The following is a 15067-nucleotide window of genomic DNA, read 5'->3' as shown; positions in this document are numbered from 1 at the left end:
TTGTTCATGGAACAGAAATATTCGTGTAAAATTACAGATTATTGTAAATTTTGTGCCTTTAAATGAAAACAACTACATCACTACCACACCCGGCGTTGTTTTGATGCTGCACGATCTGCCCGCAGCTTCCCCATGGAGATGCACGCCGTGCACTACAAGAGGGACTACGGCAGCTTCCAAGAAGCGCTGCGGCACCGAGACGGAGTGGCTGTGGTCGCGTTCCTCTTTGTCGTAAGATCTCCTCCCGCTGCATTCTCGCTGACGTCGGCGGCACTTTCAAAATGTTTGCGTTAAAGATTGAGGTCGGCGGCTGAGCGGGAATTTGCGGGCTCCGACGACAACAGCTCGTTTATTGAATAGCTGCAAACAATAGATTTTAGGGTCTTTTTTTCTACATTAGTGCCAAAAATTCTGACAGAATTGTTCTGTAGCACAGATAGTGGGATTTTGTCAGTTAAATGCGGACATTGTGTGACACAGGGGTTTTAATTGTATAATTCCAGATTTATTAACCTTAAACCTTATAAACTTTCCGTATTGAAAAATTACAATAAAATGTAGTAAAATTCTTTAAACCATATTTTTTTGTAAATGAATTTATAATTGATTTAATGGATTTATAAGAACTATATTAACCATTTGTAACTTCTTGCGGAGCTCAAACATTTATATGGTAAATTTACGGAAAATTCCTTAAAGTGTGATCCAGGTAATCAACAATTTGAGAGGTTTTACTTTACGAGAAACCTAAAGTTTTTTTTACTATACGGATTCTTTTAAATTGAAATAAGTAATGAGGTACACATGTATAGTTATTGGAAAAACTCGTATCCGCTTGGTACCTACACTAGCTAGTGTCTTAAGTGTACACAAAAATAATACATATAAATTTTTTGTCGCCTGAGTTTAATTCATTAATTTAAGATCTCAGGTGAACCATTTTGGGCGCAGTTACCTGTTTTTGCATGTAAGTATAATTTGTATACTAGCCGTGTGTATGTATATATATATGTGTGTATGTAAGTGTGTGTAGGTATGTGTGCGTGTGCGTGCACCTCACTGTGCCTAAAGAAAAATGGATAGCGCTGTATAACAGCACAATGTACGACCACCGCGAAATTGGTGGTTTTCGTATAATGATTTCTTTGAAATAATTGTGGTGACAACCTCATCTCCCATAGATGTTGGTCACGCGGAAGTACATGTATAATTGTTTAACTCATTTCATAATAATTAGATAGGCTCGTACCTCACTTCGCAATTAAATGAGTATGATTTTTAACATCTCTGGAATAATGAGTGTTGAGCGTGTTGTATACCTGCCAGGCGTTGAAATTTTCGCTCAAAAATTGACACTTGTTTTTCTCGAAAATTGTGAGGTTGAGGATAATACCACAATACAATTATTAGAGTTGCATTAAATTAAACAATATCCAAATGCTAAATATTTCATGCTAAATATTATAATCCTTTATTTAAAATAAACTAACTATTTTTTTCAGCTGCAACTTCAAAGTCGTATTCAAGCCTTGGAAAGCACGTTAGAGCAGAAGTCGTATGTGTTCAAATTATTATTTTTTAAATGAAACTCCTTGACAGCTGATAAGATCTGTAAAGGCGCTGACACCAGAGCGTAACGAAAACTGGAGTGGCAATGACGAATAAAGAAGGGAGTAAGACAAATGCAAAGACTCTTGCAGGATCTCCTTTTCTGTGTTTACTACGATTGTGAACCTCGTGTGTACTCTATAGAGTAGTTTTATCGTTCAAGTAAATTAATGGATATTTAGTTTTACCGCTTGGCAGACACTCGCCCATTTTTCGTAATGAACATGCATCCGAAATTTTTGGTCGGGTTTAGACTCATTGTGTATAGGTAAAATAATTTATTATCTTTGAGAGATTTGTGCAATGGGAGTGCATGACTTGATGTAAGTTTTTGAACATACGCCATTGCTAAGAACTTTTTCTGTTGAAGAAAAACTAAAAACTAATAAATAAATAAATAAATAAATAAATAAATAAAACAAAAAGACAAAAAACACAAAATTAAGCAAAAAATTGCTGTTGTCAACAAGGATATAAACCCCACAAAATATTCCGTTACAGGAATATGGTCAACAAAACAAAGACAGCAATTTTTTGCTTAATTTTGTGTTTTTTGTCTTTTTGTTTTTATTTATTTATTTATTTTTTAGTTTTTAGTTTTTCTTCAACAGAAAAAGTTCTTGGCAATGGCGTATGTCCAAAAACTTAAAATCATTTAATTTGATTTAATGTCCAGTGGTGAATGCAGATAGGGAGAGGGTGACTTATTGTTTTATATATATCCCCACCCCCGAATCGAGAAAACAATTTGGATAAAATATCAGTAAAGGCAGTATGTTATGTGGGGTGTTCCAAGTTGAGCTGTTACAACATCTGCAATTACAACTGGATCTGGATGTAAAGCCGCATCGCCTATGGGTACTTATATAGGCCTTCATGCCAATGTGTTAGTGTCGATAGTAAGGCAAGTTTTTGATGTGTAAGATCTTAGCTCTCGGTATACAGCATTTCGTGGAAATAATTTCATGAATGCGACGTAAGACAAGAAACGGAAATGTGTAACAACCACGGTGCTACCATCTGTGGCGGATGGCGAACCAACGTTCACAAAACAAAAGCGAAACTTGAAAGCATTACCTTTTTAATTTATAGTGTTAAAAAAATGGGCAGTATTTCGATAAAATCCATGATCGAAAATCATGTCCAAAATCGGGATTTGGAAATTTCCCGAGTCTCCTTTCGCTTTCATAGGAGCCGTATTATTACGTAGGCCCTACATTAAAATTACGCTACGAAAAAATATATAGCTTCTCCGGAAACGATTTTCTAGCTGTGGGTGTGGCAACTACGTGTGATTAGCGTCTAGAAATGAAGTTTGAAAACACACTTTACGTATATTTGTCACGCTCGGCATTTTTTAAAAGGAATTATACGTTAAATTCCGTGTTCGGTTTTTATTTGACGTGAATACGTTTTTAAAATTGCTTCCATAGTGGGAAGCAATTTAAAAAAAAAAACTAATGAAAACAAAATTGGGGGATACAGTTTGGTGTTGCAGCTACATATTCATCATCTCCATTCAAAATTTAATTACACCACTGGATAGCCAAAGGATCAAAGTATTCGTTACGCATAGTGAGGACTGTGACGCATCGCGCGCGGTGGAGGGGGAAGCGCCGCCATTTTGACGTCATTTTGCTGCGTCTCGAGATTCCCATTTAGTATAACTTTTGACTCGAAGAAGCTGCGACGTTCGTTTGAGTTTCAATCGTCAGCTCTCGTCAAAATCTATCGATTGCACGTTAATAACATTAGTGTAAAATAGTTGCAGTTTATATATGTTCAGGGCCGCTGAGAGAATTTGTGGGCCCCTGGGCAGCTGGGGTAGTAGGTCCCCTTCTTTTTTTTTGCATACCACTATTACGTAGGCCTATACCATAAATATATATGGTATCGTAAAATTGCATCCTTCATTTGAACATACATAACGATTTCCTAGTTACGCAAAAAAAAAGAGAGCATTTGCATGTATTATCTCAGTGCACTTTTACATTGTTAATCTATCAAAATACAAATAATAATTAATTTTGAAATATATATTGCTAAAAAAACAAGAAATCTTAACTGGTAATCAGAATTTGCATTATTATATGAGTGTTTAAAATACATAAGTATAATAACTTATTCTGAATGTAAATATTATTAAAATAATGTAAAGTAATAATCACTTTTATTTCTTCGAAAAAATCAAACACACTGAACCACGTTCATTACATTGAAAAATTTGTAATACATATTAATTATTTATAACGTTCCAGGGACGTCGGAACGTTTTCATTACTTGAGGGGGGGGGGGCGAAAAGATGTATCACACTTACCTCAGTCATAGAGCGGGGGGTCCGGGGGCCGTCCCCCGGAAAAATTTGGAATTTTAGATGCAAAATTGTGCTTTTTAATGAGTTACCGAACCAAAATATTAAATATACCATTCCAAGACTTTGATGACGTAGTATGTATTAAATACTACTTTGACAGTAGGTGTAGTACAATTTAAATAAAATACCATCTAGGAATTTGCAATCAATTTACAGTACATTGACAATCATAAATTTTATTTTCTAATCAATGTGATCACCAATGCAACGTTTGTAACTACTGGTTGAGGAAAATACTACTAGGACCAAACATTTATTCTGGGAAAAGGAGGGGGGCGAAATGCTACTCTCACCCCCCCCCCATGCATAACAGCACGGGGGCGACTCGCCCCTGCTGCCCCCACCCCTCTTCCGACATCCCTGTAATGTTCCCATTTCTGCTACTAGGCAAGTATTTTGGTGTGAACTGAATGTTACAAGTACCTTCTGCTCGGTTAGGTTATTGGTTAACGACTGTAGTTTTAGGAACACACAAAACAATTATATATATATATGTACAAAATGTTTTAATAGCAGGGGGAAAATGTTTTTCAAGCCATTTATTTTCCACTTCCCAGCCGGGCGCCCGGGCCCCTAAAGCTACCGGGCCCCTGGGCATTTGCCCCTTTTGCCCCCCCCCCCCCCCCTCTCGGCGGCCCTGTATATGTTACGTACACGTATTCACGTACAACACACTGCCGTGTCCATGCCACAGCCACATCTCTTCTTTTTTTTTTTTTTTTTCCAAACGGTGCAATTGAAAGATGGCTCAGATCAGTTGCTAACGCGGACGGCACAGTCAGCGACCAGTGCGTCGCGGAACTGACACTGTCATCATTGCCCGGTCCGCATGCCTGTCTGTGCCTGTCTGTGGCATAGATCCAGGGGGGCTCACGGGGGGCCTCGTGTCTGTGTGTACGTCTGCGAGACGAGGTACACACGGACGTGGAGAGAGGGCTGGGTGTTCGCTGTGGGAAGCCTAAGATGTCCATCAAGTTCTGTCCCTGCCCGATTACACCCGAACACTTCACCTTCGGCCAACCTCGGGTTTATTTATATATATATATATATCTGTTTATTTTAATGTAGCTATACAAACCTAACCAACCGTCCGTGGTGTTTTAAAGTGTTATAACGTAGCTAACCTAACCGACCACTTTTCATATTTGAATTCATTTTTTCCTGCGCAAAAAAATAAAACAAATCCCGAAGTTGGCCGAAGGTGTAATCGGGAAGGGAAAGAACTTGATGTACTGGCGGCGGAGTGAGTGGTTAGTGTAACCACTCTCCACCAGGGGCGCTTGCGTCCCTGATCAATAAATCCAGTCCTGGATAAAAATCAAAGCAGACCACAAGTCCAAGTGCCCAACCCCCGCATGGTAGACTCTTTTCTACTCTGTCCAACACTTCATCCAGACCATTCTCTGTCTCCTGTAAATTCCTACACGTAATGCATGCCAATTTGCATCCCGCATGAATGTGCCCAGGGTTTTCCCTGTGTCTGTGCAGGTTTTACCTGGGCCCAACCTTTCTCTAGTTATAGTCTAGATTTAAGAGTTGAAGGGAGTTAGTCATGGCGCCAATCGTTGCCATGGCTGGCCAATCCCCTCCTAGCACATGATGCATGCGACCCTCTCCCTGCATGGCTAATCCCAGCATGACTAGGCGTATAGGCTTCGGCCTGAGACGCACCTAGGTCCCTCCCTAACCCGGACCCCTCCAAAATACACTTAGTTTTAGTTAGGTTAGAAAAAAAATTGTACATCTTAGGCTTCTGGTTGGCTGCGGCAGGCCGGCGAGCGCGACAACCCGGCGCTGGGGCGCCTCGTGACGCCCATGCAGGCGCTGAAGCGGCGCGCGGGCTCCGGCAGCGTCGTGGAGCGTCCCTTCCCGCTCGCGCTGCTGAAGCCGCGTCGCGACGCCGAGTACGTCACGTACTCGGGCTCGCTGACCACGCCCCCCTGCAGCGAGGTGGTCACGTGGATCATCGGCACGGCGCCGCTGCGCGTCTCCCGCGGCCAGGTGCGAGCCCCGGGACCCCGCCCCCCTTCCCCGGGTCTACGATCGATTTCCTTGAGGATTATAACTCAACATCGAGCACACGATCAAGTCAAAACTACATCTCCCAGTTCATGATTGGCAACAGAAGTCGTTAATTCTATCCAATCACAGCACAAAACACGTGGTCGGCCATTGTTCGAAACGGAGAAGCAGGTTTGAAATAGGTTATTGACAAATGGGATATATATATTTTTTCGAAATGGATGATGATTACAAATGACAAATATACGAATTATAACCCAAAATACTGCCTCGCTCGGTCCAATAATAAGACATAAACTTCCGGTTGAAAGGTTCCGGTTTGTTGTGATTGGTCGCTTTCCCTTAAGTGTTAACGAAAAATATAAAATATAACCATTTCTGTTAAGTCTTAAGTCATCATATGGTTCGCACACGACCCGTCAAAATTCACACACAATCATAAACCATTCCACTAGTTTACATAGAGTCATATGGTAAGTACACGACTAAGTCTTAAGTCTTAATTCTTAATTTTCTATCGTAAACCCACCTTTAGAGACCTGGAAAAAAATCCGCAGATTATTTCCCGGTACCAGGACGACCTCCGCGCTATTGCGAGTGTCTACTGGCCATTGGCTGCTGTCACTGGGGTCGTTTGAATTCTGTGATGTTCTTGTTGGTCTCTTGACCTCAGGGGCGGGTTAAAACTACCTTCCGTCCAGTGAGGACGCGGTTCAAGTGTATGATGGCATGCAGACCAATCTCTCTCTTAATAACAAAACGATTTTTTTTTCAGGTCTCTACTTAATGAGAATAGCTGAGGGTTAAAACTTTGTGTTTATTTCAGGTTCAACCACAATAATTCAGCGCGAAAGTAAACGCGTCCTGAATGGTCCCCGTCAAAAATAAGGCAATGGCTTCTCTTGCAGACGACCACCGACTGGACGGAATAAACAGTTGTCGCGGGCATACAATTTTGCTGTCTAATGGCCGTTAAATATATACCTGCCCGTACATGTATTTTTTGAGAAACTTATTTCCTATATCTGGCCGGGCCATTCAGAACGCGTTTTCTTCCGCACTGGATGTCTATAATATTGGTGTGCCAACCAGTAGACATGCGCCTGAAATTAACCCGGCTAACCACAAAAAACGGACAACAAGGTTATACAAAGTGTTATCACACAGCTGTTCTGGAAATTTTTTCACGAAAATTTCATGTTCATACTTATGACCTACATATATGCTCACACTCAAAGCTAACTTGTTGGTTTTCAACTGCTTCAATCAATTAAAAATTTTCTTTTCATTTCTGTACACTCTGACAAATTTGTTTTGGCAAATACAATCTCAGTCCAGAACCAAGAAAGTTTCAAGCGTAAAATTTTAACAATTTTTGCCTTTTACTGTTGATTAAAACATCAAAGTTGAATAAGGAAATGTTATTTATGTTATATATGTTTTAATTCCAAGGAACAACATTCTTTTCTACTGATAAAAATTTCATTTTTAGACTATGGTTGTTTTTGCCAAGAGCTCTTCATTTGATATTGCTAAAAACAGTGATAATAATTGAACAGACACCTGAACTAAGTGTGTTGCTTAATCATTTGAGTTCAATGGCCATTAAGGTGCTAATTGAACATGTTTCTCATAATCCCGTATGAACAGGTACATATCGTGAGGGTAATTGGAAAAAGTTGGTAAGACTGGCACTATCTGGAAATCTGGTGTTTTGTAAATATAGGTATGAATAAAATTCTTTCTGTGACTGGAAGAAATGTAGCAGAGCAGATGATAGTACTTGTGGGTGTTTCATATATACAAACTAATTTGATAACAAGTGTTGGCTTATAATTTACAGAAAATTACTTAGAACTACTTATTAATGTTCGTTACCAACACTTTCCCAAGTACCCAACGATGTACACACGCATCATGATCCAAACAATGAAGTGCGGCGTAATGATTTTACGTCTTTGCGTATGTATAATTGTCTTGCAGCTATCCGTCTTCCGAGATCTGTCATCGAGCGGGAGCATGGACGAGTTCAACTACAGACCTGTGCAGCCTCTGAACCACAGGTTGATGTTTCTCTTCAGGTGAACAGGAGTCACACGCGGTGTAGGTACTCCTCAAGGAAGAGAGGAACAAAAACAGCAAATGTGCCATAACCCGAAAAAAACTTAGCTTGCTTCTAAAAATACGCAAGTGGTGGTTGCACATCGTGCTTGGACTTTAACAGATTTCCACTGCCTTCGTGCATAACCTAATGGTGCTACCCAAATCAGCCTCATCCTGAAAGATGAGCAAAGTTGAGAGATTGAAGTCGTAACCTTCGCAAGTGCCTCGATGATTGCAATGTTCAATCCTTCACCTTACTCGTGAAGAACCGCGATTGGTGAATGCCTCGGATTTAAAGAACCGCTATTCCGGTCTTATGGCAATCCAAATAAAAAAAATGTGTTAGTCTTAAGTATCATGTTTATTTAAATTGTTTTTAATGGAAGTGATAATTTTTTCTTTCAATTTTGAAATAAAATATCAACTTCGAGGAATATTCCAAGATAGAAGAACAAATCGCAAACAGCTTAAAAATATTTATTGCATGTTATTTCGTTATAGAATCATGTTTGACTATTTGTGTGTGTGTATGATTGCTAGAATAAGTGGGTTCCTTGAATGTGGACACAGGCAGAAAAAAAGGTTTTTTTTCATAACAGAAATGGACCATCAGAGAATGCTGAGTAATGCTGCATTCTCTACTGTCAAGTAAGTGTAGGTAGGTAGGCTTAAAAATTTAGCTATAAAACATTTTTGACGTGATTTGAAACAAATACACTGGCGGAAAATGAAATCCCAACACCAATGCGACATTAATTTAGAGGAATGCATTTTAGTATTAACAACTGTCTAGGCAACATGTTTATTTGATAACAGTTTTAAGGTCACAGGTTCAAGTATGTCCGATAAGACACGTGGCATGGTGGAACATTGATAATCGCTGTAGCCACCATGATTTTGCTTGCATCGTGTCGTAAAGATGCCATAGGTAATTTTTTTGTGGGATGAAGTTCCACGTCCGTTGCACTTGGTCAGTCGAATAAGCAATGGTCAGTGCTGGTATTGGATGACACTGGATTTGTCTTCCCATAACGGCCCATACGTGCTCAGTGGGCGAAAGGTCTGGTGCTCTCGCGGGCCAAGGCAACTGTAGAGCGAGAATGTAGAGTATGTAGAGTCAGGGGCGCAACAAGAAGGGGGGGGGGCAAGGGTATTTTGCCCCCCCTCTGAAACTTTGAAGTGGGGGCAAACGGAGGCAAAGAAAGTGCTGTGTAATCAATTTTTAGATAATAAAACTGCTTAAATAGCACCATTTTCCACCTTGAAATACAAATTTTCCCGGGGGAGGACCCCCGGACCCCCGCTTCAATAGGGAAATCGATGATTCTATATAAAAAGGTATATTCCCCCCCCCCTTTGGAAATTTAGTTGTTGCGCCCCTGTGTAGAGTGACAGCAGCGGTGACGAGAACGAGAGTTATCCTGTCGGAAAACACGCGCTTGAAAACTACGAACGAATGGCAGCACAAACGGCTCAAGTCACCAGTCTGGCGTGCGAAGCCACTGTCGAGGTTCTTGGGATGACGACCACAGTGCTCCTGCCGTCGCAGGAAGCCGCAGGTACGGAGTGTCGACGCCGCAGAGAGCTCGGTTCCCAGCGCTCATCTGACCTGCTTCTTGCCACCCTACCGCCAAGACAGGAACGGCTCTCGTCTGGGAAAACAACAGATCTCCACTCCTCCTTCCAATGAGCTCTAGCTTGATACCACCCAAGTGATTCGGTTTTAGTGGCACGAACGCTACATGACACCTAGCTCGGATCTGTCTCCTCGAGTAATCGATATGCTACAGTTCGCTGTGTCGCTCTGATTAGTCGAAGTGGTGAGCGACGACACAGCTCCGGTACTAGCCTGGACAGCTAGCAGAGGTTGGATAGTCCTCCACCGGGCCACGGGTTCACTGGGTGTTTTGAGGGGTCCCAGCGTGATGTGGGAGATCGAGTTAGGCGCCAGTAGTGCTGATAAAGTCTTAGGGCTCAGGACACAGCCAACTGTCTGGTTAGCTGAGTGAGATACGGGGCTGAGGCGGTGACTATGCTGGGTTGGTGGCCCTAGCCTCTGGTCATTGCCGAAGCTCTAATACCATCCCGATCAAACAAGATGGAGTGATCCCTAACAGTTCTGTTTAAATTCCTGGAATGTAAATAGATCGAACTGGAAGTTACTTCCACCCTACCCTGATAGGGCGCATATGTGGGAGGGGAACGTGAGGATGTCGGCCGTAGGTCGTAACAATCCTGTCGCTCTGATTCTAACTGAAGCTCTACCGGCTGCTGTACAGATGCTGTGCGATCCATCACTGCCATGCGGTGAATTCGGCAGTCTTCCTTCTCCGCGGTGGACAGACGGCCCCGTTCTTCTTGAGACAGCGCCTTACCCGCGGCCATTGTTACCAACACAGATGCGGTGTGGGTGGGTGGATCCCTGCCAAGTCCTTCTGCAATGTCGGGGAAAGAACATCCACCTTCTCGTAGCCTACACGGCCTCGTTAACACTCGACAAGCTGCTGGTACTGCCTTCTTCGTCTCCTCACAGGCATGTTTGAGTCACACCTACCTCACAACATAGGCGTAACCACGATTTTTTAGGGGAGGGGGGGGGGGGAGTTTTTTTGTTCCAGATTTTTACGAAAAACTCATAGATGGCAAAAATGAATTTTTACTATGATATATAAAATTCCATAAAATTTTCATCTGTAACTTTTCTTTTCCCAATATTTTATTCTATAATGTGACCTGTAGCAACAACAAATAGCATTACCTATTACTTGAAAATAAAATAAAAATTCCTTTAACCGGGTACTCGGGGAAAGTCGCAGTGTTGCAGTCACTACTGCTACCCAATGCCCAATCCTGTTAAGAAAAACTAAAGCATATCGAAGTTGAGTAGTACTTATTAGTACATGGACCAATCACCACGATTAAAGAACTGAGACTGACCAACCACGAACCAACCACTGCGATCCGACTTTGTTTACGTTTGATTACCACTCGGGCTGATCGGTGACGTCATGTCCCTCGTCGCTCGGAGCTTTCACTATTTTCTTAACCTTGAAGATTTGGGGGGGGGGGGGGGGGTTTAACTCCCCAAAAAAACCTTTCCCCGGGTCCGCATATGCCTCACAACGTCATCACCGGACGATGCCTAATGCTCACGAAGTGTGTACAGGGCGTACTCAAAGCAAACTTGCTTTTCAAGGCCAGAGTGGCGCTACCAGCACCACTCTTCGTCGACTAGCGTTGCATAGGCGTTATCTTCCACATGTGCAAACACGCTTCCCGAATTTATTTTATCTAGCACAACCCTTCTTGGTGTTGGGGATTTCATTTTCCGCCAGTGTGTATCTTTGTACCTATACTTGGAGATTTTGAACAACTGAAACTGTCGATTTATGTTGCGAACTTTAAGACAGTTTCCGGTCAGTCTACAGCAACGTGAATAAATAATTGCATATATATGTATATTTATGTGTGTATTTACATACCTTTAGATAAACTGGAAGCCACTCAGGGAAAGTGGTCAAATTGTCAGATCACTTACATCCCACCAGAGTCATAAGTGTGGGTGTCCCAGACACATTCAGTATGTTTTGCAAGTAGGAAACATTGCAGTGAGCAAGACTGTTTTCTCTGGGGGGGGGGGGGGATGCTGTTCCCCCGACCGTTAATTTTGTCATCACCACTAAGGCACGTTCTACAACGACACGGAAATGGAGACGGATCACGTAAACAGACGGATCCCACACAAAATTTTCACCATTGCTTCTGCTGCTTCCACAATGTAAATATAACAAATGTCAACCAATGAGATTGTATTTCAAGATTACGAAATACTAATTTAATTGAAAAAAAAATTATGCTTCGAGATCATAGCACGGGCAGAATATACATATATCGATGGCTAAGAGCACAAAGGTTGTATGTCCAAAAACAGAAAAATGGAAGAAACAGCAAAAGAATGTTTTGTGACAAGTCACCTAAAGAGTTTTACTTTACTGTTGTTGTGAATTATATATATGTAGAATTGATTTAGTTTTAACATAAATCTGACAGTATCCATGTACTGTTTACATTGTCAGTGACTCAATATTCCCTACAAATTATTTTTAAATAAGGTCTTTATTATGTGATGGTAGGACATAAAACCTTTGTACAGAATGATAGTGTCACTTTAAAGCTATTCCTTACAAAATTGTTTATGTTGCACTAATTTCTACAACGTGGAATTCTAATGAAATACAATATAAAAATGGTTATAAAAATACAAAACACATCAGTGAAGTCACAAAAAAATTCACATAAACAGAACTAATTATATTTATTTTGCCTCTTGTTCACTATGCAGTTCATAATGCATAAACTCAAGGGGAAATTTGCAATGAAATTTCTTGTGAAACTCATCTACACAAAAAAATTAAATCTTATCACCTAAACAAAATTCCTTTTATTTTCTTGTTTACGTCTTTTGTTGTGTTCACACTTCTTGAGATTCACTTTCTCTAGTGTTGTAGGGAACACCATCTTTCCTCCCCTTTTCACAAGGAAGAGCTTTGAACCAAGCAACGTATGTTTCTGGAATGACACCTTTATCCAGCAGTTTTAACAGATCTTGCTTTTTCTGGACTGATATGGGTATCCTCTTACTGTTCGCAGAACTCAGAGTGATGGTGCTCCATTTAAATAAACGACAAAATAATAACAGAACACTAGACAGTCTTCCTATTTACAAAATAAACGAACACGGCTGCCACTGCAGCCAAATACTCGGCTTCTATTAGTCGAACGGAGCCACGTAAACGGAAGAGCTCAGCATTGCGGGTCTGTCTCCGTCTGCGGGCCGTTGTAGACACTGTTCTGAGGGATTCACCTCCGTTTACGTGATCTGTCTACGTTTCCATGTCATTTAGAACGGGTCTAATCGTCTTTAATGACTGCGATGCCAACGAGACGTTAAGCCCTAATTTATTCACCCCTATTGTGTTCTTCTGCGATGTCTCTGTTACGTCATACAAAATTTGTGCATGTATTAATTTATCTATCAATACTTTTCGGCTGTATTTTCTTCTATGTTTCGTAGAGAATTGTATGTGCGTGTCTGCACAAACTCCTCTCTTTCGTTCAACGTCTATATTTAATTTCTCGTTGTTTTGCGACTTTTTTTGTGGTAACTAACTTTATTTTTTATATGTTATTTACAAATTTCCTGGTAATAAATAATCTTAGCTTGTTTCGTGATGTCATGTTATTTTGTATCAAATGCTGGTTTTACTGTTAATGCCACTTACCTCTAAAATTGTAAATGCTCAAATTTTCTGTCAAATCAAATGTACTGCTTCTTTCTACATATGTTGTCATCAAATGCATTCAAAACATTTTTTTTTAAATTTAGCATTCACATTGGTAGAGAACTGTTTGGCCGTTAAAAAAAAGTGCAGGATTTCACATGGGTAAAGAGACCCTAGGCACGTTGAAATAATGAACTTAAAAAAATTAGATTTACCATGCAAGTTATTGAGTCATTCCCAACACATGCATATCAGCTGTCGTATGTAGTACACATATATCTGTCTGTGCGTACAAGAGAATGACCACAACCCACATCAAGTTACCGTCATTTAAACATGGGGTGATGATTGTCATCTAAGTACCCATGCTTAAGTGAAAATAAGTGCTTATATTGTTTGAAAATAATTTAAGTACCAATTTGGTGGCCTTCAGAGCTGAAGATGCAGTTTTCAAGCGCTATAAATTTTGTTTATGATTTTTCAAGAAAGTTAAGTTTGCTGCATTTAAATAAGAATTCAAGTACTGCATTAGAGCTTTATAATTATAAAATGTTTTTCATCCGTCAAAACATAAGGGATGTTATATTAAAATTAACTTTAATATTTACGTAAGAAATCAACTCATATAGCTTAATCCTAAAATAAACATTTGTAATGTATTATATTTGTTTATTATAATTTTACCTCTTTTAACTAATAAAATGTACAATCAATTTGTTTACAAAATGAATAAAACACAGTATTAAAATTTTGACTTATGTTAGATGTTTGGAGTTTTTCTTTTTATATAATTCTTAGACTTGCTCTCTACGACTTTAAAAACAAGTAAATATATCATTCTACTATATGTATAAGAAGAATAATGGCAAAAAAAAAAGCAATTACATTTAATTGGCTGTCTATTTTGATAACAGAACATTTATATGTGCAGCAACGATGTGTCATTGTAAATTATTAATTCAATAATGTTGTAGATCGTAGTTCATTCAAGCATACCTGAACTTTTAAAAGTAAATAAGTCTAGCAGTAAAACATAAGTTCTTTTGAAAGTGTTCACAATACTTATGCACGTTAAAAATGATGTGTTCGCATTCATTTTCATTTCGCAAACTTAATATTTATTATTTTTTCTTGAATGTGGTCTTTTAAACCTATTACAATGCATTGAGAGCAGTTTGGTGCTAAAACAAATTTATATGATACAAGTGAGAAGCTACTTAATGTGCAAATTCCTTAAGGCTACCTAAATTGTGAGTGTAAAGCTCTTTGTGTGTGTTTGTAATAGTACGTACAAAAATAAATTTTATTATTGTGTTAAAAATGTGCACAGTTATGTACATATTATTTTCAATGTATTCAAAACAAGAATAAAGTATATTGTGATATTACAATTTATTGTTTTTCATTTGATTCTTGGTCATGTTTGAATTGCCTGGTTTTGCAGACAATGGTCACGTTGTGCTGTTACATGACTATCCCAGGCACAGAAAGTGAATTATTTTAATTTGAATAACATTTTAATATATTTATTGCTATTTGTTTATTTTACCGTGTGTAATACTCTATATTTGTAGTTGGACGTATCTACGTGTGCTACACTCTATGACGTAGCCCGAGCTGACATGTGAGCAACAATTGGCAAGACCCCTCTAAGGATTTATTGACTTTAACGGCAAA

General features: G+C 39.7%; 1 protein-coding gene across 1 annotated transcript in view; it reads left to right on the top strand.

The window, feature by feature from the left end:
• LOC134533835 (carbonic anhydrase 2-like) overlaps nt 1-14775 on the top strand; it is a 70706-nt gene extending 55931 nt beyond the window's left edge. The window contains exons 6-8 of the mRNA XM_063371527.1: nt 126-231; nt 5754-5984; nt 7989-14775. Coding sequence (XP_063227597.1) covers nt 126-231; nt 5754-5984; nt 7989-8090 — 439 coding nt within the window. The 3' untranslated portion in view covers nt 8091-14775. The remainder of the gene's footprint in view (nt 1-125; nt 232-5753; nt 5985-7988) is intronic.
• The last annotated feature ends 292 nt before the right edge of the window (nt 14776-15067 follow it).

This window comes from Bacillus rossius, chromosome 7 (assembly GCF_032445375.1).
Source record: "Bacillus rossius redtenbacheri isolate Brsri chromosome 7, Brsri_v3, whole genome shotgun sequence".
Classification (NCBI taxonomy): Eukaryota; Metazoa; Arthropoda; class Insecta; order Phasmatodea; family Bacillidae; genus Bacillus; species Bacillus rossius.
This window is presented reverse-complemented; position numbering and strand designations above follow the sequence as displayed.